The sequence below is a fragment of the Saccostrea echinata genome, unplaced genomic scaffold, assembly GCF_033153115.1.
Source record: "Saccostrea echinata isolate AGI-Se365-2 ecotype Australia unplaced genomic scaffold, CSIRO_AGI_Sech_v1 ptg000054l, whole genome shotgun sequence".
Lineage (NCBI taxonomy): Eukaryota > Metazoa > Mollusca > Bivalvia > Ostreida > Ostreidae > Saccostrea > Saccostrea echinata.
In genome coordinates, this window is record NW_026889803.1 from 11,561,239 (window position 1) to 11,587,764 (window position 26,526).

The 26,526-nt window shown below is 32.1% G+C and overlaps 1 protein-coding gene across 2 annotated transcripts; it reads left to right on the forward strand.

The window, feature by feature from the left end:
• The first annotated feature begins 401 nt into the window (after nucleotides 1-401).
• Nucleotides 402-26,447, forward strand: LOC133172118 (fatty acid 2-hydroxylase-like). 2 transcript variants are annotated; one of them, XM_061306930.1, is made up of 6 exons: nucleotides 402-734; nucleotides 7,265-7,399; nucleotides 8,769-9,033; nucleotides 19,366-19,532; nucleotides 20,572-20,821; nucleotides 24,022-26,447. In XM_061306930.1, exons 1-6 carry the CDS (start codon nucleotides 492-494, stop codon nucleotides 24,078-24,080), a joined length of 1,119 nt encoding a protein of 372 aa, XP_061162914.1. In that variant the 5' UTR covers nucleotides 402-491; the 3' UTR covers nucleotides 24,081-26,447. The 2 variants fall into 2 exon arrangements, with proteins under 2 accessions (XP_061162914.1, XP_061162915.1); XM_061306931.1 differs by having other exon boundaries at nucleotides 8,769-9,021.
• The last annotated feature ends 79 nt before the right edge of the window (nucleotides 26,448-26,526 follow it).

The following is a 26,526-nucleotide window of genomic DNA, read 5'->3' on the forward strand; positions in this document are numbered from 1 at the left end:
ATTTATGTATCTAGGTGTGTCGAGGTTTTTTTTTTTTTTTTTTATTGTATTTCTTGTCTAAAAGTGTCAGAATCTTTATTGTTACAACTTTTAAGTATATTCAAAGTAGATTCAAATTGTTATTAATTTATTTTACATTTAACAATCCGGAAGATGAGCCTCTATGTTTCAAAAGTGAAACTTATTAAATTGAGGCATAAACATTAAGTGCCCCGTTATATCAATAAACAAAAGTTATAGAACAATTTATTATGCATTTTGACTGAATTTGTGTAATATAAGACTTTATTTACATAATGAAGCCAGTATAAATAATTTATCTTATCTTCACGCCGGGTAATGCCCTATCCGGTTATTTATAGCTTTTCCTGTCATTAGCTACCACGTACGCAGCATCGACTTATATTAGTGCGACCCAATATAGATAAACATTGTGGTCCGATCACCGATGCAGTTTTGCAATCTTCGTGTGTGTGGAAGTGTGATGAACAATGATCTATTACACTGAAAAAGAAATTAAGGAAGAAATAGAAAAGGGTAAAATTATTATCCTCAGAGGAGATCAAGTGTATGATGTGACGGACTTCGCCGACAGACACCCAGGTGGAAAGGAATACCTGGTCAAACATGTTGGAAATGATGTTACACAACAAATGCAAAGTGAAACTTATCATCATCATAGTTTAGCAGCCTATACAATTCTTAAGAAATATTGCATTGGAAATTTAATGCAGGTGAGATATATATGAATATAAGAAATTTGCGTTATTTCGGGTATACAGTATTGTGTAAGCACACCGGTGTCGTGCTACGTTTGTGTAATGTTAATAGTGTCACGAGTGAACTAGTCGCACACTCTGCACATGAACTACTTGTTTTGCAATTAACGAAGAAAAGGTATTTGTAAATGTCAGCATGTAAACTTACTACTGGTCATTCTAGTCTTATCGCTAGCTAAATGAGCGGTAGGGAAGAGAAGAAGGCTGGAGACAGATTTTTAATTGTTCGATTTTTTTTCCTGGTGTACGTGCAAAGGTGCATTCCGTAGATCTATGTGCTGAATTTTTTTTTCTAAACAATTAGGAATAGGATATAAACTTTTTTTTTACCTTGACTCATCACTTAATTGTTTTTCTTTTCTTTCCCTCTTTTTTTAATAGCATTTCTTATTCAAATTAATCTTTTTTAAGCAAACTGTTACAATGTATGTTTTAGAATATTATTATTAAAAAAAAATTAAATAAGGTCATAATTGATATTTTGAAAGAAATTGGTAATTTGTCCTCAAACTGTTTAAAACCTGCATATTGCATATATATATATATATATATATATATAGAGAGAGAGAGAGAGAGAGAGAGAGAGAGAGAGAAAATGAGTCAGCATTTCGAAATGCTTGTACATGAGGCCATGTTCATCATGTATGTCCTTTTTCCCAATATTTTGCTCTCTGTCCCCTGGTGCTTTGTGTTTTTTACCATATACCATGTTACTACAAATTAACTTGTTAATTGCAAGTATATATACCCTTACAGTGTAAGTGTTGGATAAAGTCTTCAATGAACATAAGGATGAACTATTATTTTATAATCCATTCTTAGAGCATAATACCATAGTATCCACTGATGGGCTAAATTATGCCCATATGACTACATGTACAGGTGTGTATATGTAGGTATATATATATATATATATATATGTGCGTATGTTAATTATATACCTGAAAAATCATATCATCATATTGCAAATTTTTATTAAACAACCATATCTTAAGGCTTTTTGCATACTAACAGTACATTAATGATTAAGTTTTTTATATATAGTTGAACTTCATTATCTCAAATATCAATAACTCAAATACACGGATATGTCAAAGTTAGTCCCTTCCACCTTTTCTTAATGTAGTTTAACCTTAATAATGAGAACTCTTTGAGGTCTCAAATATTTTTCTTGGTCCCACTGAGTTCTGTAAATAATGAGGTTTGACTGTATATTATATTCCTATTACATCTTGAATTTGTCTGATCATGTTTTAATAAAATTATGATAATTATTGGCATACACAAGGTGTACATGTATGATTGTAAGATTTTGTATCAATTTAAGCCAACATTTTTTTTCTCAAAATTTTGATAGAATGATACTGGTTATGCCTACAAGTAAAGAGTAAATATAGTACTGGATATCTGAGAAATCAACACTTAATTTTTTTCCTCCTTCACAAATTTTACCCATCCTTTAAGTTCATATAACTCTGAATAAGATTAAAATTATGATATTTTATGAATGAACACATCAACATGTGTACTTCATTAAGACTCTGTCCATATAACTTTAATATTTTATAATTGCACACTTATGATCCTGAATGATGCAATAAGTCATAAAGTGATAGTAATTTTCAGAATTGCTTTTACATAATGCAATAAGTACATACACTACTATATTAAACATTGACCGGTCACATGTACCGATAGATACAGGATGACTTTCATGTGAATATGAGTAAATTATTGTTGTACATGTTGTAGAACAGTATCAAATGCAATTCATATTTTAAACTTGCTTATTTCACGATATCTGATTAATCCTCTATCATATGACACAAGTTCTTTTTTCATGCTTCCTAACATCATTTTTATCTATGTAACATTAGATTGTTGTGAAAACCAATAAAAAGATGAGGACTCGGGTGTATTTGATTTTACAAATTCACACCTGTTCTCTATCACTGATAAACAACTTCTGGAAATGAAGTAATATTGTTGGGAATTGAGTAGATTAATTTATTTTTCGTTCAGCCACCAATTGTTAATTTGGTCTTTTTTCGTTGTTGGTGTTTGGTCTTGTATTTCTTCTTATTGATCCATTTTCAATTGCTGTACTATCTGTACACTGAGGATGCCTTTTCCTGTTGCATTAAATCAGTACTGATTGAAGCAAACATTAGCTCTATTATTCTTGATCATTGCTACTCTAAAGACTATATTCACAATATATCTTCTCTTTGCTGACTTCTGAAGATGCGATAAGCACAGCAAGACCACCAATAATTTGTAACATATTGGTTATTCTACATTTTTTTTATTGGTGCTTGAATAAACAGAGAACTGAAATGGGAAGACAATACATATATAATTATACCTCTCAATACTTGTATGTATCCACTGTGCATATGTTGTACTAGAAGTATTTCTAAAGACAGTCCAAGTGGTACATATAAAGAATTAGTTTTCATTTTTTCTATGTTTGTAATAATTACAACTTATGACATAAAGAATGCAGAAAAACTATACTATGTATACTATACAGCATACAAGGGAGGATCCAGGGTTTCTAGGGGGTGGGGGTTGCACTGATATGCAAAGCTGTGTAATTACACTAAACTAAAACCCCTACCTGTCTCTTGAAGAAACTTTGATACATATACATGAATGCATGTTGTATACTTCACACAAACTAACAGTATAACATGTAACATATAATGTATTCTCCCCCCCCCCCCCCTTCATCTATCTTTCAGTCTTTATAATTTATATATACATTAGGCATTCCCTCTGACATAATGACAACCAAATATGGACAGAATGAAATAATGTTTCAAAGATCACATGACATATGTGCAAGATGCAATTAAGGAGTTATTATCTCATTATTTACTAGTTTTTCTGTTATTGACATAACAGTGGTTTATAATGTTGCTTGGTTTGTTGGGTTGTAATATTTATTTTTTTGGAAACAAAATAATGAAAAATTTGGGCAAACTTTAGAGGGGGACAATGCATCCCCATGTCCCCAAATCTATAACATTCAAACATTGTGCCATGTTCAGTTTTGTCAGCCTTTCTTAAAATCAGTTGATAGGGTTGAAGGGATTTTCAATTATTTTTAATTTAGGGATGAAGTGAAAGATGAATTTATTTAGGTATTTCACATGGAAATCATTCTCCATCCTTCAACCCTCGGGCTGATGCATTGTGTTGGTCACAGATATAAAGTGTTAAATGCACTGTTCTTATTTTTAGCTGTTTGTTATTAAGCATGCAGTACTTGCAGTGTTTGTTTTCTTGATGTGTTAAGGTAACTCTGTTATGTAAATTTGCGGAAGAGACCTCTGGCCTTTTCAGTCTTGGTCCAAAGTGATTATTCCTTTGAAGTTGAGATAAAATTTCTATGTGACTATGAGGGGAAAAAAAATGTAATCGATTTCAAAGAGGAAAAAAATCTAAGTATATATGAAAAATTAAAGCATAATGCTCAGCATTTATGTTGTTAAGATGGAAAATATTACAACAAAAGTAGTCTCTCATAAAATACATATTTATGTATATATACTGTTATCTGACCTTGGTAAATGTTTAGAGACTTGCATATATGGCTATCTGCACACATTCCTTGATTCAAAGTTTGTGTAATAGTTGCACATTTGTAAGCATGGCATTTTTGTACCATTGAATTAGTGATTTTTTCAATATAATCATTAACAGGAAATGAAATAGGAACCTGTAAGTGCTAATTGATGATATTTATCCAGTAAAATCCAATACCCAGTCTTGGTTTTTCTGTTTATACTGATGCAGGACAGCATTTTTACATGCACTGAACCATAGAAATCATGACACCTCCCCTCTCCCCCCCCCCCCCCCCCAAAAAAAAACCCAAAAACAATATCACAATTAAATTGCATATGAAATATTTGCCAAGGTTATAGGTGCCTCCCCCTTCCCAATAATTTCAGAAATGCATGCAGTTTTCCCTAAGAACCAGCTACCGGCCAAATTGACTGCTTCAATTGACAAAATTGCCAGTTTAAAATAAAAAAAAAGATGTGTTTGTGAAAACTGATGCCCCCCTATGGCAGCTTATGGCGAAGGTTAAAGTTTCTCAAATGCAAGTCAAACTCCAAGGTCAAGAGATCAAAAATGTTGTTACCCATAGAAAGGACTTTGTCAATGGATATAGGTGGTAAATATGAAAGCCCAAGCAACAGCCATTCGAAAGTTATGGTCAAAGATAATGATTTATAAAAGTGGGTCAAACTCCAAGGTCAAAGGGTGAAAATTAATGATATGCAGGGGAAGACCTTGTAATAAGAAATACCTGGTACACATTCAAAATATAAAAGTCCTAGCACCAACTGTTCAAAAGTTATGGCGAAGGTTAAAGTTTTTCAATAGTAGGTCAAACTCCAAGGTCAAGGTCAAAAGGACAAAATTGTTGGTATCCAAAGGAAGGTCTTGTCATAAGGAATGTACTAGTGAAATTTGAAAGTCTTTGTACTACCTGTTCAAAAGTTATAGTGAAGTTTTTAAAAGTGGTTCAAACTATAAGGTCAAGGTCAAAAGGTCTAAAATATTTACAACTATGGAAAGGTCTTGTCAAGATGAATATACATGTGAGATATGAAAGCCCTAGCACCAACTGTTCAAAAGTTATGGCCAACGGCAAGGTTTAAGTTGGGTAAAGTGTTGCAGAAGTGGGTGAAACTCCAAGGTCAAGGTCAGGAGGTCAAATATGTTGGTACCCATAGGAAGGTCTTGTCACAAGGTATATACATGTGAAATATGAAAGCCATAGCTCCAACCAATCAAAAGTCATGGGCAATGTTAAAGTTTTTGCGGACAAACAGATAAACAGACAAATAGACAGATGGACGGACAGGGCAAAAACTATATACCTCCAGATCTTCGATTACGGGGGCATAAAAATCAAAATTTAATTGTTATATGGTCCACAGAGATTTGTCATAAACTTCAACCCAAAGACTGCAATTACAATTGCTCTCTAACCATTTACTTTGAAATGAAGGGGAAACACTGACATGTATGTAATATACTATAGAAAAAAACATTCATTATAAATGTGCCCCCTCAATAATTATGACAGAGGACATTTCCTTTTTCTTTTTTTTTTTGCCTTGTCAAAGAATTTTTGTTTGCACCAAATGCCCAATCTAACTGAAAATAATTGGTTGTGTTCCCCTCCAAAGTTTGTTTCTAAAATTGTGGCTTGTTTATATATAAATCATAGTGCAAGTTGCTATAAAATTCACAGTATAATAAAAAAAAATTCATTGATAGGCATGTGCTAGTGTTCTGAATCTTGAATTCTGTAATATGTTACATTAAATAGATCGACTAACAATTAAAAAAAAATGAAAAAAAAAATTCATCACAATTCCCCAGAATTGTTATAGATAATGCTGAGGTACTGTTGTAACTGTAATAAGTACAAAGCATACAACCTTACTGTATTGTTCAATAGTTATTAATTATGTATGTGCTTGTATTTCTATCTTTATATATATATATTAAATATATATCACTATTGGGGTCCTGAACAACCACTTTTTGTTGATTCAACACTTTTTCGCTGTGCATCAGATTTCTTAATTACCAGAGACGAGTTTTACTGATCTGGGGTCATTATCACAAAGGAAGAGTTGCCTAGGCAGAAGTGTTTTTTTTTGTATGAATTAATAAAGTGGAATTGCGGCCACAGAACATACGCCACCATGTCAGCTGATCCATGGATCTGTAGCTGTCTGGTCCATCTCATTGATAGGAGTTAAACATTAGATTATCTATTTTAATACATCTTGTTTCTGCAGCTGATACAGTTAGTAAATTTTTATGTCTGGACTTTAATTTAGAGGATGTAAAGTATTGCTTAATGTCCTGAGATTTCCAGGAAAACGAAGGCAGCTTGCATTCAATTACAAGTATAATTCTGTTTGACCAACATCAGGGTTCATCTGTATTTCCCATCAAATTGTTGGGTTTATCTAGTGAGCAATGAGGATACTGTGTCCCTGTCTATCAGACTGATAATCTTTAGCTCAATATGCATGCCTTCTGTTTTATTGGTTAGTGATTATGATTACAGTGCTCATCAGACTAAATACTTATAATTCTAACTGCTTAAAGCTAGTAGGGAATGTTTCCATTATTTTAATTTTGGACAATATACACACATATGTATATATAGGGTATTCAGCATGTAAGCAAAAACAGACATGGCACAAGTCATTAAAATATGTGTTCTATTAACCACCAGTGGGGAAAAAATCTACATGTAAAAAGTCCATATTTGAAAAAGAAAATTCAAGTTGTGTCTTTAATAACAGAGAGACATTCCAGTGGAATAATTTTATTACCTTGTAAACATTTGTCACGTAGTGTGTAAAATTAGGTTAGGATATGCATAAAAATGATTTATTTGCCTTCTGTAGAAAAATTAATTGTGTAATCTATTTCTGTTGTAGAAAAATGTAAATCTAAGGCACAGAAATGGAACAGTGAAAAATGGAACAGTTAATGGAACAGCAAATGGCATTTCCCACAGTAATGGAACCGTCCACTCTTATGGTCATAGTGTGCACCATGATCATACATTTCCAGTAGGTTTACTAGAGAAAAACAATTAAACTGACACATTACATCATACATGTATTTGCACTCTTTTAATTTAGAATGACATTTTAGGCATGGAAAAATGATTGTATCAAGAAGTTCTGTGCAATTTACAAGATAACTTATTGAATTATTTAGTAGCGTTGAGTTTGATAGGTAAAAAAGATGTAATGGCAGGAAATCACAGAGGAAATGTTTTTCTCATTGTCCTGATAGCGTAGAAAAATACTGTTGTCACTTAGGATGAATATCATATATTGTTGTGTTGTGCAGAAACCATAGGGATGATAGCAATTATTGATACAATTGCAAGAAAATTAAAAAAAGGAAAGTTGGTGGGTGGAGGGAGTGGGAGACAAGGGGGTGAAAAAAAAGATATTTAATGTGATAAAAAGATCTCAATTAAAAAGAAGATTTGAAAATTATGAATAAAATCTATGAACTCCTTTTTTTAATCATTAGACCTATTTTACTACTTAAATATAAATGCTGCATGTAGATACTCGCAACTGCATGCAGTATTTATTATATTATGCTAAATGTTTTATGAAAATACAAATAAAGGTGAAGCATGCATGCATAGATTCTGCCCAGTAAGTATTTTTCGGAATCACCCATTGTCAAGAAATGTTGACTGTTGCTAAGTTCTATTGCACTGGAGGGTGTGGTTTCATCATTCAGAGGGTAACAGTGTTTTTAACAAATGTTTCACATTCAATTAATTTACATGAAAGTGTAATATTATATATATATGGTATTGCATGTAGTTGAGTGTAACATTGAAAATTTTCACCCCAAGAAAACCATTGTCGACCGAGGCGCAGCTGAGTTTGACAGTGGTTTTCTTGGGATGAAAATTTTCAATGTTACACTCCACTACATGCAATATTAATTATATTATACGGAATTTTTTATACAAATACATATGATAGTGAACCTTGCTCGCATAAATTCTGCGCAGTCACTATTTTTTGGAATATCACCTGTTGTCAAGCAATGTTGACTGTTGCTACGCTGGAGGGTGTGGCTTCATCATTCAGCAGGAAGTAGTTTTTTTTAACAAATATTTCCTGGCAAATCAGATTCAACTAATTTACATGAAAGTATAATATTAGAACATATTACCCTATTCTCTTTAGAGAAGAGTCAGGCTAAGTTAGCATAACTACTTCTCTAAAGAGAGTACATATTAACTTAGCTTGCTTATTAATAGATCATAGTAGAAAACTGTGTTTATGATTAAGTGATGTGTAAATTATTGTTGAACATATCACATATTAGTTGGATAAATAGATCTAAATAAAAACTAGAAATCTGAAAATATTTTGTTTTTGATGATGTGTAATTTTTTTGTAGGATGATCCAATTGATTGGAATGAACCAATTCTATTTCAAGTTCCTAAACTAGGTGACCGTTATTTTGACTGGGTCCATCGACCTGTCGACGGTCATTTGCGGTTGATGAAGTCCGAGATCTGTGAATACTTTTCCCAGTGCCCATGGTATGTGGTGCCATTAGTGTGGATCCCAGTGGTTCTCTTAATGTTGTACACCTCCTATTCAAGTCTCCAAGATGGACCATGTTCCTTTGCTGTCACTCTTACTAAAGGTAGTGTATTTAGTAATCATTAACTCGGTTTTTATGCATATACATGTATATTTTTCATTGCAGGTCATATTGATCAGTTATGTGCGTATAGGGACGTCTGTCTGATCTAGAAATGAAATCAATGAGCGCACGTGTTACCTCCACTCATGGGTTCTCTTTTAAAGTTGAACATGCAAATAATTTTCTCAAACATCTACATAGTTTCTTTTTTTGCTACTAAGTAATAAAACTATTGAGTTGATATATATTAAAATTGTAACTTGAAACACTTGTGTTGCCGGCATATTGTCAATTTCATAAGTAATCCTCAATCTTTGACAAAAATTGTCAATTATTTTTATCAATTGATTTGAATAAATCCACATTTTGTTATCTGTGCAGCTCTATTGGAATAAACAAGAATTATGAAAAAATATAAATAGCTCCAAGGGCTTCTTTAGTCTTATAATAATACATGGTATGCCTCATTCACCAGAAAAGTTTGTATCAATGCAAAATCTGCCAAAAATTATAGGTTATAAATATCTCTACACAGGAGTGATAAAAATAAATATACAGAGTTCCTTATTGGTCAGTGGGAGAAAATATGGTCGGACTATTTGAAGAAGGTTGAGTACATGCCTTCTGTCACGTAGATTTATACTGTGTAGATTTGCCTGTTATTTACATTTTTGCCTACTTTAGATTCATTATGTTTACAAATGCATCTGTGTGGCTTTAAAGCTTCACAAAAGAATTCTGATAGGGCTAATTTACTCTTTTGTCTCAATGGAGGGTTTATTGTGTTTTTTTAAAAAAAAATCTGTGTATACATGTATATATACTTTAAGTTTCACAAAAGAAAATCTGATTGCACTAACTTCAAAGGATTTCTAAAAATAACAAAACCCTGAGGTCTTAAAAAATTATGCTTTAATCTAAAATGTCAAGTGCTCAGCTGACTATAGCCTTAGATTTTTGACTAAATTTTGCTTGTTTCATTGTAGAAGAAATTTTAAATTCAAAATATAACTATAGAAACTTACTCAAACAATAAAATATCAGTTAATTAAAGGTATATAAAACAAGAAATTCAGATATATATACTGGTTAGTATGTGATTTGATTTTAAACTTTAGAGTTGAATTTGAAGTAACCTAATTTATGTACATACATTTTGAACAAACTAGACTCAATTGAAATCAACAATTAAAGTCCATTTCCATACCATTAAAAAAGACGACATTATTGATAGAATAATGTCCAAGATAAATATACTTAATGAATCATTTATATACATTGTTTATGATTTGATGATAATTCCCCACATTATCAGACACTTCATTTTATTCTAGAGATAGAACTTGAAATGTGATCTGAGTATCATGTTTATTTTAGGGAGTTTCTGTTCCGGTGTATAGGAGGGTTCAAGTACTTGCATGAATCCAGTTTTTAAACTTTAAGTATAGACATTTCACACCAGTCAAAGTATGATGCAAATAAATGCATGTGCAAGCTGATAGTTACTAAACATAAGTACGTTAAACTGTTTACTGTATGCTCATATGTTTGTTATGTAAATAAATTGGGGAATAAAGGGAGAAAAATATAGTTAAATCAACTAAGAGGGAAAATGTATGATTCACAAAAGTAGTTTTTATGCCCCCGGATCGAAAGATCCCGGGGGTATATTGTTTTTGTCCTTTCTGTCTGTTTGTTTCTGTTGTCAACTTTAACCTAGCCCATAACTATTGCACTGTCAAGGGTAAGGCTTTAATATTTGACATGAGTATTCATTATGACAAGACCTCTTCAATTGGTACAGAAATTTTTGATCATGTGACCTCAACTGTGGCCTTTGACCTACATTTGAAAAACTTTAACATTGGCCATAACTATTGCACTGTAGTCTACGTCCCACTCCAGAATTGTGTTACCATCGGGGGCATAGTGTTTCACAAACGCATCTTTTTTATATAAAGCCCAGAAATTGTTTATAAATAATTAAAGATTTTGAAAATATGTTTTTGTTATCTCTACTGGTCAGAGACCAGAAGAGTTTAAATGCAATCAGGGGTTTTCCTGGCTTGTTTTTGGGTCCGATTACCCGAGTCAACTTGTACACAAGGTTTTTGTTGTGTGAATGTTCCAAATGTGAGAAGTCAGTTCATACACAACTTAAGGTGTCCATCTGTCTGCCTGTCTATTTGTCTGTAAGCAATTTTTAGCTCTACTGGTCAGAGACCAGAAGAGCTTATGCGATAGTAAGGTGTCCGTCGTCCGTCCGTCTCTCCGTCTGTAAACAATTTTTCAAAAAGCTACTTCTACAGTTTTGGTCTGATTTCAACATAACTTGGCACATAAATAGACTACCTTAAGATACATAATTCTGTATATCGGTTTTTGATTTCAACGTACAGTGTTGCCATGGTTACTAAAAATAGAGATTTTTGGGAAATACTTTCAAAATGCTACTCCTCCTCCTACAGTTTTGGTCTGATATCAATATAACTTGGCACACAAGTAGAATATACTAAGATACATAATTCTGTATATTGGTTTTTGATTTCATTGAACGGTGGTGCCATGGTTACTAAAAATAGAAATGTCTGTAAATTACTTTCAAAACGCTACCCATCCTACAGTTTTGGTTCGATTTCAGTATAACTTGACACTCAAGTAGACTACATTAAGATACATAATTCTGTATATCAGTTTCTGATTTCAATGAACAATGCTGCCATGGTTACTAAACATAGAAATTTCTGTGAAATACTTTCAAAACACTACTCCTCCTACAATTTTGATCTGATTTCAATATAACTTGGCACACAAGGAGACTACACTAAGATGCTTAATTCTTTATTTCGGTTTTTGATTTCAATGAATTGTGTTGCCATGGTTACTAAAAATAGAAATTTCCTTGAAATACTTTCAAAATGCTACTCCTCCCACAGTTTTGGTCTGATTTCAGTATAACTTAGCATACAAGTAGACTAGACTAAGATACATGATTCTCTTTACCAGTTTTGAATTTCCATGAACGTTGTTGCCATGGTTACTAAAAATAGAAATTTTCTTGAAATATTTTCAAAACGCTACTCCTCATACACTTTTTGTATGATTTCAGTATAACTTGGCATACAAGTAGACTACACTGAGATGCATAATTGTCGTTATTGTTTTTTGATTTTGTTGAATAAGTTTGCCATGGTTAATTAAATCGAAATTTCTGTGAAATTGTTTTAAAAGGCTACTCCTCCTACAGTTTTAGTCTGATTGCAATAAATCTTGCCACAAAAAGAGACTAAACCAAGGATCATTATTCTGTTAATTGCTGTTGCAAAGTTTCAAGTCCAAGTGCTACTTTTATCTTCGTTTATAAGTACAGCCAGTAGAGCTACAGTCTCGTCAAAGACTTCTGGTTCAAAAACGTGGTTTCAGCCCAAATTTTTTTTAGCTCCTCTGAGCTAAAGACTCAATTAAGTGAACTAATCTGATGGAAATGTGTCCGGTATCCATCTGTCTGCCTCAACTTTATATACTGTAGTGTTTAAACTTTTCACATTTTAATCTTCTTCAGAATACTACTACACTGGACAATGAAGACAAAATAAATTCATAAATTGTCACATAAAATAGATTTAATTTGTTCAAATCACTGACATTTTAAACATTTCTCTTCATAAATAAAGTACATGTATTTTTAATACTATAATGATACATTTTTTTCATAAATTAAAAAAAAATCCATACTGATAATAATATTTTATTCTTTTAGTTTTGAATATTTTTTATTTATGAAGAAAAATGTTTAAATCGTCAAGTGCCTGTGTCATTCAACAGGAAGAGAAATGTGATTCAGATGAGTATTGTGGTTCACATGCCTCTTGTTTATGATGAGTAATTATCTTACTGCATATTTATACATGTACAAGAAATGTTACTGTGTACAAACTTTGACTGCAGGCTTATAGGAAGTTTGAAGGACACTAATTAGTACTACCAAGTAAACATTCCTTGACCAACCCAACCCCCCCTCCCCCTTAATACTACCAAGCAAACATTCCTTGACCCCCCCCCCCCCCAAAAAAAAAAAAAAAAACCCACAAACAAACAAAAAAAGGTCATGAGATGTAATTATTGAGTGGGCACATCTATAAAGTAGCTTTCTTTTTTATAGTATATACTATATATCGACAAGATAGCAAAATTATTGAGGCCCCGCATGATGTTGCCCAAATGACCTTGGAAGTATGTCATTTTCATGACTTAAGGTCATGACTCCAAAATGAAGGTCATAGAATAATGAGTTACTGAAATTATGATACAAGGTAAATTTTTATGCCCCCGAATCGAAAGATCCCGGGGGTATATTGTTTTTGTCCTGTCTGTCTGTTTGTCTGTTTGTTTGTCTGTTTGTCTGTTTGTCTGTCTGTCTGTTGTCAACTTTAACCTTGCCCATAACTTTTGATTGGTTGGAGCTATCACTTTCATATTTCACATGTGTATTCCTTGTGACAAGACCTTTCTTTGGGTACCATCATATTTGACCTTTTGACCTTGACCTTGGAGTTTGACCCACTTTTACAAAATTTTATGAGACTTTAACCTTGGCCATAACTTCTGAACAGTTGGAGCTTGGGGTTTCAAACTTCACATGTGTATTCTTTGTGACAAGGCCTTCTTTTGGATACCAACCACTTTGACCTTTTGACCTTGACCTTGGACTTTGACCTACTTTTGAAAAACTTTAACCTTGGCCATAACTTTTGAACAGTTGGTGCTTAGGGTTTCAAACTTCACATGTGTATTCCTTGTGACAAGACCTTCCTCTGGATATCAACCACTTTGACCTTTTTGACCTTGACCTAGGAGTTTGACCTACTTTTGAAAAACTTTAACCTTGGCCATAACTTTTGAATGGTTGGAGCTAGGGCTTTCATACTTCACATATGTAATCCTTGTGACAAGACCTTCCTTTGAATACCAACGACTTTGACCCTTTGACCTTGACCTAGGAGTTTGACCTACTTTTGAAAAACTTTAACCTTGGCCATAACTTTTGAATGGTTGGAGCTAGGGCTTTCATACTTCACATATGTAATCCTTCTGACGAGATCTTCCTTTGGATACCAACCACTTTGACCTTGACCTTGACGTTTGACTTTTATTTAAAAAACTTTAACCTTCACCATAACTTTTTAACAGTTGTATCTAGGTCTTTCAAATTTCACAGGTGTTTTCCTCGAGACAAGATCTTTCTTTGGGTATCAACATTTTTTATCTTTTGGCCTGGATTTCGACTTGCATTTGAGAAACTTTAACCTTCGACATAAGCTGCCATACGGGGGCATAGTGTTTCACAAACACATCTTGTTTTCTCATTGATACTGAAAATTAGTGAAAATGTGATATATTTTATTTCAACTCCATTTTTTATAGGAACTGAGCAGATCCTGAAGATGTTTGGAAATAAAACCACCGATGGTATATATGTCAGATTCACTTAAGTAGATATCTGTCATATATTTTAGTTTATTGTACAAGGTCTTATTTTTATGCTTAATCTTTCCATAATTTATGAATTTTTAAGAATATATAATGCTGTATATTGAATTATCATATTTTAATGCACTGTTGATTTAACGATTATTGTTAGAGGGTGCATGCAGTTCATTTTTTTCTGAAAACCTAAGGCTAAATACTTATTATTTGATAAAATTTATACATGTAAACATTTTGTTCATATTCATTAAAAGTTACCATAATATTTGTTCTCAGCAAATCAAAAGTGGTATCCATACCAACTTGCACAAATGGTTCATCTGTTGATGCAGAGTACTGCAACCTTGTAGAAAATAAGTGAAAAATGAAGTGGGACAGACTGACTGACAGACAGAGGGATAGCTGGACTGACAGACAGGGAGACAGCTGAACTGACAGAGAGACAGACTATCAGACAGACAGAGGGATAAATGGACTGACAGACAGAGGGACAGATTGACTAACAGACGTGGGACAATAAGACTGATAGAGCAACAGACTGACGGACAGACAGAGGGACAAATGGACTGACAGACAGAGGGACAGATAGATCGACAGAGACACAGACTGGTGGACAGACGGAGGGACAGCTAGACTGATAGACAGATGGACAGATGGACCGACAGACAGGGAGACAGCTCGACTGACAAAAAAAGCTAGACAGACTGATGGACAGACAGAGGGTCAGATGGACTGACAGAGAGGAAACTTATAGTCCACTCAGGTTTCACTGGTCGGGAACATTAACTGGACAATTTTGAACTCAAAAAAAGTATTTTTGAACTTTTTCACAATTCTAAAATGAATCTAATTATTTAGTCTTGAATACATTTCCTTGTGATTTTTTAATGTCCTTCGTTTGATAAGATTTATAGAACACTTGTTTTACTTAAAAGGATTTAAAAAAAAAAAAATCTTCCTGTAATAGAAGCTCGTAAATGTGGTTATTGTAACTTTAAAAATCAAAATATAGGGCTTTAACAGAAGATTACATTTATATGAATCAGTGGATGCATGTGATTAGAATTTCTATACCCAAGCAAATCTCCTCCATCATTTACCCTTCTCCTTTTCCAAATCCACCATTGTGAGGCCCATTTTCTTTACACCAATTTAAAGAAAAAGAGTTTTTTGTTGTTTGTAAAGAATCATTGTTAATTGTTACAAATTGTTTTCACAGTTTATGAAAAAAGATACATATTTGCACTTAATTATCTTTGAACATATGGTGAAAATCTGACCTTTTGAAGTGTTGGCATTGTCCTTTTTCACCCGTCGAGCCAATCATTTGGTTTTATTAAGTGCTAATTTAGTTTATAATTTATTATCACAGTATTATTCTGCATGTGAAACATTTACAGTATGAGAAAAAAGTCTGTAAATTTAAACAGTGATTTGTATGGTAAAAAGAGAATGGTTCTGACTTGTACATGACACACTTGTACCAATAATTTTCTGGAATGGTGATCATCATGCACTATCATTTTAAGGAAGTTAATCGGGGAAAATTTTCTTCATTAGAAGCATTTTAAGAATCCTTCTTTAACCATAATAAGCAGTTGGAAATGAAATTTCTAAGGTCTTTTACAAATACTGTTGTAAAGGTTATAATGTCACTCTTCTCAGCAAAAAACAAAAAACAAAACTTTTTTTATGTAAAGAGTAGATGAATTTGTGTATTACTTTCTTCAAGAAGAACTATACCAAATTTTATAACACAGCAGTCAAATAAAGTTTGATTAGTTTTTCGTGTAGACAGCAAGATTAATAAATAATGAATTATGTGTGGATCTTTTGAAAATTTAATTTGCACAATCCCCAATCTTGAATCTGCTATCAGATTGAACTTCTGAATTGTGGCCTTGAAGATCCAACTTTGGTAAAAATTCAAAATAAAAAAAAATCTTGCTGACAGACAGACAAACAAATCTGACATGAAGGACAACCACTCTAGTGGAGGTAATTCAGCTGTCTATGTCAGACAAAGAGCCTGTAACCATATTGTAAATAATTCATCATACAGTGCCCAATCTTCTTTCCCACTGATTGCATCTCACTTCTGTACAGAGGAAAATTGCCCATTCTGTAAATTGTTCCAAGTTATTATGATAATGTATTTTCTTTCCTTTACAGACTATAATTTAAGTAAGTATGCTATGCTCTCTGACATAACAGAGGCAGTGGTTTGCATGCACTTACTTGGTGTCTGTGTCACCTTATTTCTTTGAGCATGAGCTAGTTATATGGTAAATGGTTAATGAATAGGTTCCCTTAAATCCTATAAGGCCGATATTCTATATGTAAATGCCTTGCTTTAAGTGTATATAAGTGGCAAGTATTTGAGTTGCTACAATATATGTTGATGCTGGTATGCTTTGCTAGGACATTGCATTATTGCAGATATTGATTTTTGGCTAAATTGAAGTTGTCAGTCATTTGAGAAGCTTTTGTGCTGTGTATTAGAAGTCTGTAGAGTCTTTATTGAGCATAGAAATTACTTTTTGAGAATTGTATCCAAAATAGAAGTAGCTTATGGCTTACTAAAAAACATTTTTTTTTTTTTTGCAATCTTGTATTACAATTCTATGAACCATATGTAAGTATCACATGGAAGTAGCTATTATTTATAAAGGATATTAACAGGATGAGGTAAATACGTATTTGTGCTTATGAAAGCATGAAACTGATATTTCACATCTATCTGTGGCTAAAATAACTTTCCAATCACAGTGTAATTTCATATTGACCAATTCCATTTGTCATAGAAATGTAATAAAATTTGCTGATTTATACCATACCTAGACCTATAATGTAGTAAATTAATGCAATATTTATTTTAATCATTATTGTAAGAGAATGCCTGCAGGTATGGGCAATCAGTCACAAATATTGTAATATCAGAACATTACAGATATAATGGTAGGTGTATGTGTCTTATACCCGGTAGTAATAGATTCTGCATATGACAAGCAATATCAAGTGTAGGAAGATTAAAGAAGGTTTTTATAGGGATAGAAACATATTACAGAGTAAAAGATATGAACGAAAGCAATTCAATTCTGTCATTAATAATGCAGAAATGTTGGTACCTTCTCAGATAGGTAATTGATGATAACTTAATGAAAAAATGTAAACTCTATAGTTCAGAATCAGTACTTAGTATCAAACAAGATGAAACAAGATAAAGTTCTTGTACTTTCTGTGAACTGTAATTTTTTTGGTAGCTAGGGTTTCACCTTTTTATCAGATTAATTTAATATGAATTTTAAATTCTTGATACAATAAAGTTCATAAAGGTGAGAAAAATGTGTTTTTGTCTGCAAGGCAGTGCAATTTGTATAATTTTGAAATATGTACATGGATATATGTAGACATAAATATTGTTATTTACTAATGTACTGCTTGTCACATACCTGGCCTGAACTAATGCGATCACCTTATTATTTTCATCGTTGTTGTAATCAACACCCCCATCATCATCACCACTAAAACCACTTCTACCACATCATCATCACTGTCATCATCATCATCATTACCTACACCACAATCATCACCACCACTAATACTAACATCATCCTCACCACTGACCACTACCAGCTATCAGCAGCATCACGACCACACCCCCATCTTTATCATCATCACTATTGCATCATCATCATCATCATCACCCCTATCTTCATCATCATCATCACCACCCCCATCTTGAACATTATCACTACCAGCCATCTCTTTATCATCATCAGGGAGATAAGTGTCCCTGAGATAGAACTGCTTATAGATACGAGTACCTACATATATGTACCTTCTGTGTGGCTTTTTTTAAGCACAGTATTTTTTTAGCCACTGAACTTGTTGATGTGCTTACAGTAGTTTTGTGTGATTATTGCAATTGTGAATCATTTTGTCTTGCAGCAATATTTGCTCTGTTGTCGGTTCCTCACTTGCATACATCTAATTCTTTTAGACATGTATGCTGGCACAGATCTGTTAAATATTGATATTGACAGCATTCACAGCTCAAAATAAGCCACAATGTCTTAAAATAATTCTGATTTACAAGAAAAATGCAATATTTCTTATTGTATTTTGAAAATGGCAGATTTGTGAGTAGTTGAAATGCTATTATGAGAAGATTGTCCTTTGAATATATGTACACAGGATACCCAAGAGAATCTTGTACCCTTTTTAATGTGATACATCCACCATTATGTTCTAGACAGTGATTTCCCTATACTTTAAGGATTTGGGATTAAATGAAGCCATCTACACCTACTTATCAAATTGAAAAAAATCAGAAAAAGTGGCTTTTTTGCTCACTGTAGAACTGATGTAATAATTCTTCTCCCAAAGAACATTCAGGGTATCTGATGATCAATGCATACATGTATGATGAAATAGTTACTGATTCTGTTAAAAAGAGTTTGTGGGTTAAGGATCGAAATATTTAAGCTCAAATTCCCCTTACACTAGCTTAATGGATTCATACATAGAGTCTTATGGGTAATGGATGAAAATATTGAAGGAAATCCGTAATGGCTAATGGATTTATACACATTACATATTAAACATCAACACATATAATCTATTCCTTATATGTCCAGACTATTTACTAGCAGTAAATAGTTGGAATATAAGATTTAGAAAGATTTCTTCATAACTGTGTAAGTTGTCAGTTAAAAGACGCTTTAGTATTAGCAAATAGAGTGAAGCTTGGTTCAAGTAAACAGAGGTCATAATATATAACATGCATTTATGAAAGTGAAAGTTGATCTAGCTAATTTGCATTTTTTTTTAAATTTTATTTGTTTGTTCTTATAGGCATTCCAGTGACAACCTACCACATGCCTTTACTATTTGTGATTGGCTTTTTGTTGTGGACGTTGGATGAGTATGTGATTCACCGATGGCTGTTCCATCTATGCCCTCCCTCCAACTACCCGGTGGTAATGATATTACATTTCCTGTTTCATGGCCAACATCACAAGGTAAACAGGATATGTGTTTGGGAGGGGAAAAAAAGATGCGGAAGGAAATATAATATTTATTGCTTAGATTAACATAAATAACAAAAACTGTTTCCATCTTACAAGATGCATTTTCCTGTTTTTAAATATTTTCACATTTAACAGTGTGATGTTAATTGTTTAGTTTTAATAAAAGCAAAAAAAAAAGTTTTCTGCTTAAAAGAAAATTTTGAAGTATTGTAGTGTCAGGGCATAAAAGAAAAGTAAAGTATTTTAGCTGCCATTTGTTGGTATTTCAAAGAATCTACATATACTTGACATTTGCCCTATGATACCTTTCAATATAAATATGCACAATGATTAATAAAATAGGAATTGCACCATGAAAATTTAGACCAATAATAGTATAAGCTATAACAAAATGATCCATCTACTTTTGGTATAGTTTAATGTGTTAAATGGTAATACTGACACACTGCTAATTTTTTCTAGGAATCAGCAGGCAGAATAATAATAAAAAAGAAATATGACTTTAACTTTTAAAAGAATCTATTTCAATATTTATGAATGCCTATGAATGTATTTTTGCTCGGCCGTCTGCGGCAAGACTGGGATGCCTAGTGGCTCCATTGAGGGGGATGGCCAAGGGCGGCGTCTTGACTATGGACTGCACTCAATTGCCAAGCATATTTTCATGAGGAAAGCTTAATTAGAAAAGTGTTGATATAATGCAATTTTTGTGTTGACACTTACATAGTGACAAAATATAGTAGGGTATTGTAGCAATTATAAATTAATCAGTGTCATTTTAGTACCTTTGTTCAGTAATCTTTAATACATTATCAGTCTATCCAGAATTTTACAGATATAGGAATTCTATTTTGAAATAGTTCTACAAGTTCTCAATAGTAAATTAAAAATGTTGAGGGGAATCCAGAATTTTAAGTGGCTGAAACAGTATAAAGCAGAATTAATATAATTGGAATCTACTTAAATATCTTACAAATAAATCATGTACTGGTTAGTTGGAAATTATTTAAAATACGTTTGCTTATTTCAGGCCCCCATGGATAAAGTCAGACTAGTGTTCCCTCCTGTACCAGCCGCTGCCCTGGGGGTTCTTGTCTACTCTGTGTATTGCCTGTTTATGCCCCCCACCATGGCCTTGACCGTGTTTGCGGGAAGCATTAGTGGCTACATTGTGTATGACATGATACATTACTATTTACATCATGGAGTACCATATGGAAGTTACTTCAAGTCTCTAAAAAGATACCATGTAAAACATCATTATCAGGACCAACAGAAAGGTAGGTCATGTCCCTTTATGATGCAGGGTAGCAGAGAAGTGATTGTTTCTCACCAAGCATTCTTAGCCAGGGTTCATTTTTTTATCCGAGATTTCTCAAATAATTTTTCTCTTGTAATTGTGCCATTAATTTAAAGATTTTTTTCAATCGCAGGCTTGGAATTTTAGTTTTTTATTTCAAATTAAAGATTTTTCTCAAATTAGTGTTCCACCAAACTTTTCTGTCACTCAGTTGAGGAAGAAGATATGAGATTTCTTAGAATTTTTTGAGATTAGTGAATAGTACCCTTAAATGGAATCTCAAAGCAATGCATCTTGTATTTAATTATTGTAATTTCTAAACAATACATAATCTCTTTTTAAAATTAACATGTGCAATGAACCAACTATGAATGTTAATTTCTGCCACAACTTGAGCAGACCCAGATTCCTGTCAGAAACTTTATGAAAAGATATATGTTAAATATGCAATACAATATTTTCTGGGTTTTTTTTTTTTTAAAGAAAAAGAAAAATGGCAAACAGAGTTGTAATAAATTCATCAGCATTGTACTGGTGTAATATTGGATCTGGCATTCCCCAGGGCTCAATACTGGGTCCACTGTTATTCCTTGTTTACGTAAACAATATTGTTTCGGACTTAAGGTCCATAATTAAATTATTTGCGGATGATACATGTACTACCTTATACATTATTTATGAAAACCCGATTATGCAAGCATGACATTAATAGTGGCCTTGACAAAATACATAAATGGTCTAAACAATGGTTAGTCACTTTTAATCCTCAGAAAACTGAAAGTTTATTAATCAGCAACAAACGGAATCAAATTCCCCATCCTGACCTTTACTTGAATGGACAGAAGATAACTGAAGTATCACACCATAAGTACCTAGGATTGCATTTTGCTAATAATGGCCAATGGTCATTTAATGTTTATATAGTCCTAGTGAAAGCATCATCTAGGCTACACTCTCTAAGAAGACTGATATTTTTATTGGATAGAAAATCATTAGATAAATTTTACTTTTTCAATTGTAAGGCCAGTTATTGAATATGCTGACATCTGGGACAATACATGTATACCACAGGATTTATCTAATAAACTCGAAAAAATTAATATAGAGGCAGCTTGTATATTCACAGGTGTGACTAAATTTGTAAGTTTAAATGATCTTTATTGGGAGGTTGGGTGGAATACTTTGCACAATAGAAGACAAAAACATGAAATGATCAAATTTCATACACTACAAATTTCAAACACTATGGTACATGGGAGTACCCCAGACTATTTATCTTCTTTAATCCCCTTTAGAATTAACAAAACACACCAATATCCCACAAGAAGATGGCACATACTGCATTATTCAACCAAAGTTTAACACAATTAAACCACTATGCACTAATGTTTCTTTCGTCCACTACAAAGCTTTGGAATAATCTTCCAACAAATGTGAATCCTTCAGTATCAAAATGCTTAACACACACACTCATAAAACCCCAAAACATTTTCTGTTTGGTAAACACAAAGAAAAGATATTGCACACACAACTTAGAGTTAACCGTAGTACTCTTAAATCTCATCTGTTTGCAAAACACATAATAGATAATCTATATTGTGCCTGTGGAAAAATTGAAAAACACACTTTCTACTTGAATGTCCTCTGTAAAATAGATACAAGAAAAAAATTATTGACCCAATAAGACCAGTAACTATAAATATCCTCTTACATTAAGATATAACTAGGAATTCTTCCTTTAATACTAATATTTTTATGCCCCGCCATGAATATGGCTCGGGTATATAGAGTTCATCATGTCCGTCTTCTGTCCTTCCATCCTTCCTTCACGCTTTGTATATAGTTCAGTTCAAAGCTCCGTTTCAAAGAAACTACTCAAGATATTTTTATCAAACTTCATATGCTGATGCATATTGATGAGAGCTATTCAACTGCATCAACATTTTTTGACCATGACCTTTTCTTTAACATTGACTTCACTTTTCTTAAATTAGTGTTTAGCTCAATTTTAAAGAAACCATTCAAGGTAGTGTAATCAAACCTCATATGCTGATACATACTGAAGGAAGCTATTCAAATGCATCAACTTTTTGTGACCTTGACCTTTACTTTGACCTTGACCTCACTTTTTTAAAAATTTGTGTTTAGCTCAGTTTTAAAGAAACCATTCATGATATTTTTATCAAACTTCCTATGCTAATATATACTTATGTAAGCTTTTCAACTGCATCAACATTTTTTTTTTACCTTGATGTGTCCTTTGACCTTGACCTCACTTTTCTTAAATAAGTGTTTAGCTCAGTTTTAAATAAACCATTCTAGATATTTTATCAAACTTAATATGCTGATACATATTAGTGAGAGCTATTCAACTGCATCAAAAACTTTTGACCTTGAACTTTCCTGTAACCTTGACTTCACTTTTCTTAACTTTGCACTTTGCTTAGTTTTAAAGAAACCATTTAAGATATTTTAATTCAATTTTAAAGAGACATTCAAGATATTCTCATCAAACTTCATACATTAATAGAAATTTTCAATTTGCATTACTAATTTTCCTTTGGCGGGGCATTCATGTCCCATGGACATATTTCTAGTTCAATGTAGTTATATTTTTGTCTCTGTATTGTGTATTTCTCTATGATACTGATCAAACATCTTGTTAAACATGTACATCATTTTCTCACCGCATCCAAAAAATTTGTAAACTTTTAACTTATCAAATTTCAAATTTGTTTGTAAAGCAACCATATTTCTCAGTTTGGAAGTGATAGATTGTATATTCCTTACTATTTGACCATTATATTTATGTGTATCTGTGTATTTATATTGTGAATGTGTAGTATATGAACTTATAACATCTCTTCAAATATTGGTTCCTTTACTTGTTCAAATTTTTCGATCATTTTTTTTTTAAACTCTTTTCATTAATCATATTTGTCATGCAACAAGGGCAAATGTACATTTATAATACAAAATTAATTCAAGGGAACAAATTAATATAATTAAGTTGCAGCAACTTGTATCTGAATCCTGTGTGTATACTTTTCAATGTATGTATAAAAATGTTAATGAATCTAAATCAAAGAACGTTTTAACTAAATGAGTGTGTATTGTTGACATATGTACCATTTACTAAGCGAACAATTGAAATGATTTTCATTTTAATTTATGTTTTAGGGTTTGGTATATCTTCCAAAATGTGGGATTATCCATTTGGTACTCTCATCAAAGAATGACCTCCTGCTGATATCTGTACATGCCATGTTCCTGTCGTAACCTTGTCATGTGATGATACAGCATACTATGTCAGATGTAGTTCCCTCTCTGTTGTGCATTGTTTGACCAAATGTCCAAAGCAAAGACACTCAGTTATGATTAAGTAGATCTAAAAAACTGTACATGTATTTGTTATTTTTTTTCTTCTGAAAAAGTTCATTTTTATGCAAGAAATTCTGATTGTTTACTGTTTGTTGACTATTTTTGTGCTTGTTGATTTTTTTTTTTGGCTAAAAATTGTTTAACAATTTAACAATTTTCTTTTTATGGATTACTTGTTTGTAGTTTTTTTTTTGTTTTGTTTTGTTTTGAAGTTAAGAATTGATTTGATACATTTTAGAAAAAAAAAATCAGAATAAATAATATAATCACTCAAAGAAAAGTAACTCTTGCAGACAGACAAACACTGAACCTAAAGTAACCTACCTCAATGACAAGCTGATCTGGGATGTTATTTACCTTTACATATATATACTAATCCCTTAACATTCTAATGCAGCTCTTGGTTGAAAAACTTTTTGCTTTAACATTGATAAATGTTAAATGGAAAATGTTATTGTAACAATCTAATCTTAACTATTCTCAATTATTTTAATGCGCAAAATGTTTGGAAATTTTTAGTTGTTTTTTTTTTTTTTTCAAATTATTTCATGTTATTTACCAATTAGACAATTCTGAAAATAAAATTATGTTAAATTCAAGGGAAATTCAAATTTAACTTTCTCATATCTGGTTATTACACATATCTTGTGGTGATCAAATAACAAAAAGAAAACAGCTGTATTTAGAGTGGTGCTAAAGCAAGGGCCTATGTTAGCATTTGTGGGGGAAAAAAATCAGTTAATTTCCTCTTTCCTGTTGTGAAAAAATTCAAACATTTATTTTTTGCAAAATAGTTTATTTATCAAATTTAATGGAGAAAATTGAAAGGATCTTTTTGTACTAGTCTTGAATGTATGAATAAAATAATGTTAAATCTATTGAACATGAATATATTAATGTTTGTTTTTGTGAATGTGAACTACATTATGAGAACCACTAATATCATTTTGTGCCTACTGTTTGATTCATTGCTTTTTTAATGATTAGTTCATGATGCAGCTACTGCACAATAAAATCAACTGTATGTACAATATAGCCATATTTTGTGTAATGTAATTATCTCCTTTTTTGTAAAATATGTATACTTCTTATATTTTAATGACATGTAAAATGTTAAGAAATATACGCAATATTGTCATGGTACAATGTATATCGGAAAAGTTTATCACCGTATTTTAACCTCCAAAATATTTTTGGGGAGTTATTAATAAAAAAAAAAATTGTAGTGGATGTATGTAATGTTAGAAAGATACTTCACTGACAGTTCAATATACATATATTCAAGAGATAGATGGACTATAATTCACATAGAACTACGTGTATTCTGTATTGACATATCATTGTAAGTATATATTTAGCAATGCTTTAGCTAGATATGTATAATCACAGGTGAATTTTATTTTTTAATTTTTTCTTTCTTCATTGTGTTTGATATATGGACTGTAGTGTAGTGTCTCTGTTCAGCTGTAGGCTTATTATATTAATCAATATAGTGCTGTAATTTTCTATTTATTTATAATTGCTGTATGTTTTTAGCAGTTAGTTTTGTTTTCTCTTTCTTTTTCTGTAGATTCTGAAAACCACCATGTAATATTTTTTCTCTTTTTTAGTATTAATTATGCAGCTATTTATCCTATTTTTAAAAAAAATATATATATACTTAGAAATTTGGAAAAGGGATTAATTTTGTCAAGTAATATACAGTGCCATATCTTGATCTGGAGTTGCACAATCAATATGTTTGGTTTTAATCTTCATTCAAGAAAATTGGCCACAGATAAAAATTCAGGGAAATACTAAACAAATTCCAGCTTAAGTAGATTTCAATTCATGCATTTAGTGGGTAACTTCGCAGTATATTTGGAAAAAGTAAAAAAATTGCATGGTGCAAATGTTAAGCCTTGTCAATGTTAATTTTCTTTTGAATCTTGTTATAGATTTTTATTAATCCCATTTTGGAAATGAGGGCTTATTTGATACAAAGGCAGATTAGTGGATATATTAGATCTTTGTTCAGAATTATGGAATGTTCTTGTCTGCATACCTAATGATAAATCTCTGTATCTAATACTTAACACAGTTATCTAACTTTGTTTTATCTTTGTCCTTTATCCGTTACATAGTTATCTAACTTTGTTGAGTTTTTCTCTTAGCATAATATAGACCACCATATGTATCTTTAGTGTACAGGGTGTGTGTTTATTAAAGAATCTATATCAACATTTTGTCTGTGTCACTGTTTTATACTCTGTACAATACAGGTGTTTCAGAGAAAGCTATTATTATATATTGGTTTAATTGCTT